At 47.7% G+C, this 2,610-nt stretch overlaps 1 protein-coding gene across 1 annotated transcript in view; it reads right to left on the bottom strand.

Annotated features, from left to right (window-relative positions):
* A2ML1 (alpha-2-macroglobulin-like 1) overlaps positions 1-2,610 on the bottom strand; it is an 82,379-nt gene that overhangs the window by 31,355 nt on the left and 48,414 nt on the right. The window contains exons 17-18 of the mRNA XM_011983397.1: positions 925-1,153; positions 605-731 (exon numbers count right to left, since the gene is read on the bottom strand). Coding sequence (XP_011838787.1) covers positions 605-731; positions 925-1,153 — 356 coding nt within the window. The remainder of the gene's footprint in view (positions 1-604; positions 732-924; positions 1,154-2,610) is intronic.

The following is a 2,610-nucleotide window of genomic DNA, read 5'->3' as shown; positions in this document are numbered from 1 at the left end:
TCACCTGAGGTCAGGAGTTTGAGACCAGCCTGGCCAACATGGCAAAACCCCATCTCTACTAAAAATACAAAAATTAGCCAGGTGGTGGCATGAAACTGTAATCCAGCTACTTGGGAGGCTTGGCAGGAGAATCACTTGAACCAGGGAGGTGGAGGTTGCAGTAAGCCCAGATTGTGCCATTGCACACCAGCCTGGGCAACAGAGTGAGACTTCCTCTCAAAAACAAATAAATAAAATAAAAATTAATTAATCAATCAATTTAATGAGTTAATATACATAAAGCAGTTAGAATAGTGCCTGGCCCAGGGACTCTTATAGTAAGTTCTTGATTAGTTACATGACCATGTATTCCTTGTCCAGCTACAAATATTAAAAGCTCTCCCTTTCACACTCAAAATATTCCTGTTTGAATAAATTTGGTCACCTATCAAAGAGTGTTTGTGTATTGACTTATAACAGCCTTAGGAGGGAGAAAAATAGAGGTAAATAAAACAAAGAGGGAGGAGGAAGCAAGGCAGATGTGGCAGAGAAGAAAGACTGAGTGCTTAGTCACTGGGCTTCTGTTGCAGGCTTTCCTCGCCCATCTACCGCTTCCCTCTCTTACCCAATTTGACAGCTGTGATGTTCCAGTGATAGGTTTTAGCTTCATTAGCACAGAGACAGCTGGAGATCTGAGAATCTGCCGGTGATTCTAGCTGGTACTCATGCGATTTAGCCAGGTCAGTCTGAACCTAAGGAGGAGGTTTAAGAGACAAAGGGTCCAAACGAAGGATGTAATACATAGAGGCCTGGGAAACCTGGGGGCCGAGATACTGAAATCTCTCTTTCCCAGGGAAAATTGGGATGCTTCCAATTTAGAGACAAACTTATGCGGGAAGCGTGATTCCAGGGCTGACACCTGACTCCTGTATCCCCAGCTCTCACCCTGATGCAATCCTTTAGGTAATTGAAGATGGTGGCAGTAAGACGAAAGGATTCCCCACGGACTACTGAGTAAGGGAGAGTCAGGTCCACAAAGAACGGCTTGAAAGCAGTTAGTCCAACAGTGGGTGAAAGCCCAAAGCCTCTGGACTGGGAAGTGCAGAAAGTCATCGCCTTCCACTCGGTGATGGCGTCAGGAACTGTGACGTGGACCGCCTCCTTCCCGGAGTTACTGTGAGAACACAAGGACCCCCGTGAGGCAGACGCAGCGTGGGGCGAGAACTGTTGTGAATTAAGCCACAGATTCGGTGGTGTGTGCTGGTTCATGCTTGTAATCCCAGGTCTCTGAGAGGCTGAGGTGAGCAGATGGCTTCAGCCCAGCAGTTTGAGGCCAGCCTGGGAAACATAGCGAGACCCTATTTCTACCAAAATTTAAAAATTAGCCAGGTGTGGTGGTGCATGCCTGTAGTCCCAGCTACTTAGGAGGCTGAGGCAGGAGGATGGCTTGAGCCCAGGAGTTTGAGGCTGCAGTGAGCTATGATTGCATCACTGCACTCCAGCCTGGGTGACAGGGCAAGACCCTGTCCAAAAAAAAAAAAGCTACACATTCATCTGCAGAAGTAAAATTGTTACTGTTGTTGTGTGGGGAGAAGTAAAGAGGCAACTGAAGAGGTGAGTCTCAGTGTGAATCCTCCAGTGAGTGAGGCTGCACTCATATGGAGGAGGGGGACTGTGTGGGGAGTCAGGGGTGGGCATCTCTGTGCAAGCACATCTGACAGAGAGGCTGGTGCCCTCTGAGTCTGTGAGGATGCGTGTTCTCAGGGCTTGTCAAAATGGACATGCAAGCAGTGGGCAAAAACTGATGTCAATATGTACCTTTAAATGTGTGTGGTTCGGTAGTAAGAACACAGGGCCTGCAATGCATGAGTGTGGAATTGTGTGGATTTGTTTTGAGTGGTTGTATATGAACGCATAAGAATTCAGGTAGGCTGGGCACGGTGGCTCACACCTGTAATCCCAACATTTTGGGAGGCCAAGGCGGGTGGATCACTTGAGCCCAGAAGTTCGAGACCAGCCTGGCCAACATGGCAAAACCCTGCCTCTACTAAAAATACAAAAATTAGCCAGGTGTGCTGGCAGGCGCCTATAGTCCCAGCTACTTGGGAGGCTGAGGCACAAGAATCACTTGAACCTAGGAGGCTGAGGCCTACAGTGAGCCAAAATCGTGCCACTGCACTCCAGCCTGGGTGACAGAGCAAGACTTCTGTCTCAAAAAAAAAAAATAAATAAATAAATAAATTCCCACACCCCATCAAGCTTTCGTTGCTTAAGACTTAGAGCCATTAGGAATGCATCTGATTCTGAGTTTTGTACAGGCTCTACATTGTAGAATCTTACGTTTTTTTCTGGTTGTTGTTGTTGCTACAGGGTTTTGCTTTGTCACCCAGGCTGGAGTGCAGTGATGTGATCTTGCTTCACTGCAGCCTCCACCTCCCAGACTCAAGTGATCCTTCCACTTCAGCCTCCCGAGTAGGACACAACTACCACCTGGCTAATTTTTAAAATTTCTTTTGTAGAGACAGAAGCTCATTATGTTGCCCAGGCTGGTCTTGAACTCCTGGTCTCAAGTGATCCTCTCTCCTCAACCTCCCAAAGTGCTGGGATTACAGGCGTGAGCCATGGACCTGG

This window comes from Mandrillus leucophaeus, unplaced genomic scaffold (genome assembly GCF_000951045.1).
Source record: "Mandrillus leucophaeus isolate KB7577 unplaced genomic scaffold, Mleu.le_1.0 Scaffold249, whole genome shotgun sequence".
NCBI lineage: Eukaryota > Metazoa > Chordata > Mammalia > Primates > Cercopithecidae > Mandrillus > Mandrillus leucophaeus.
The sequence above is the reverse complement of the archived record's forward strand: the minus strand, read 5'-3'. Positions and strand labels throughout refer to the sequence as shown.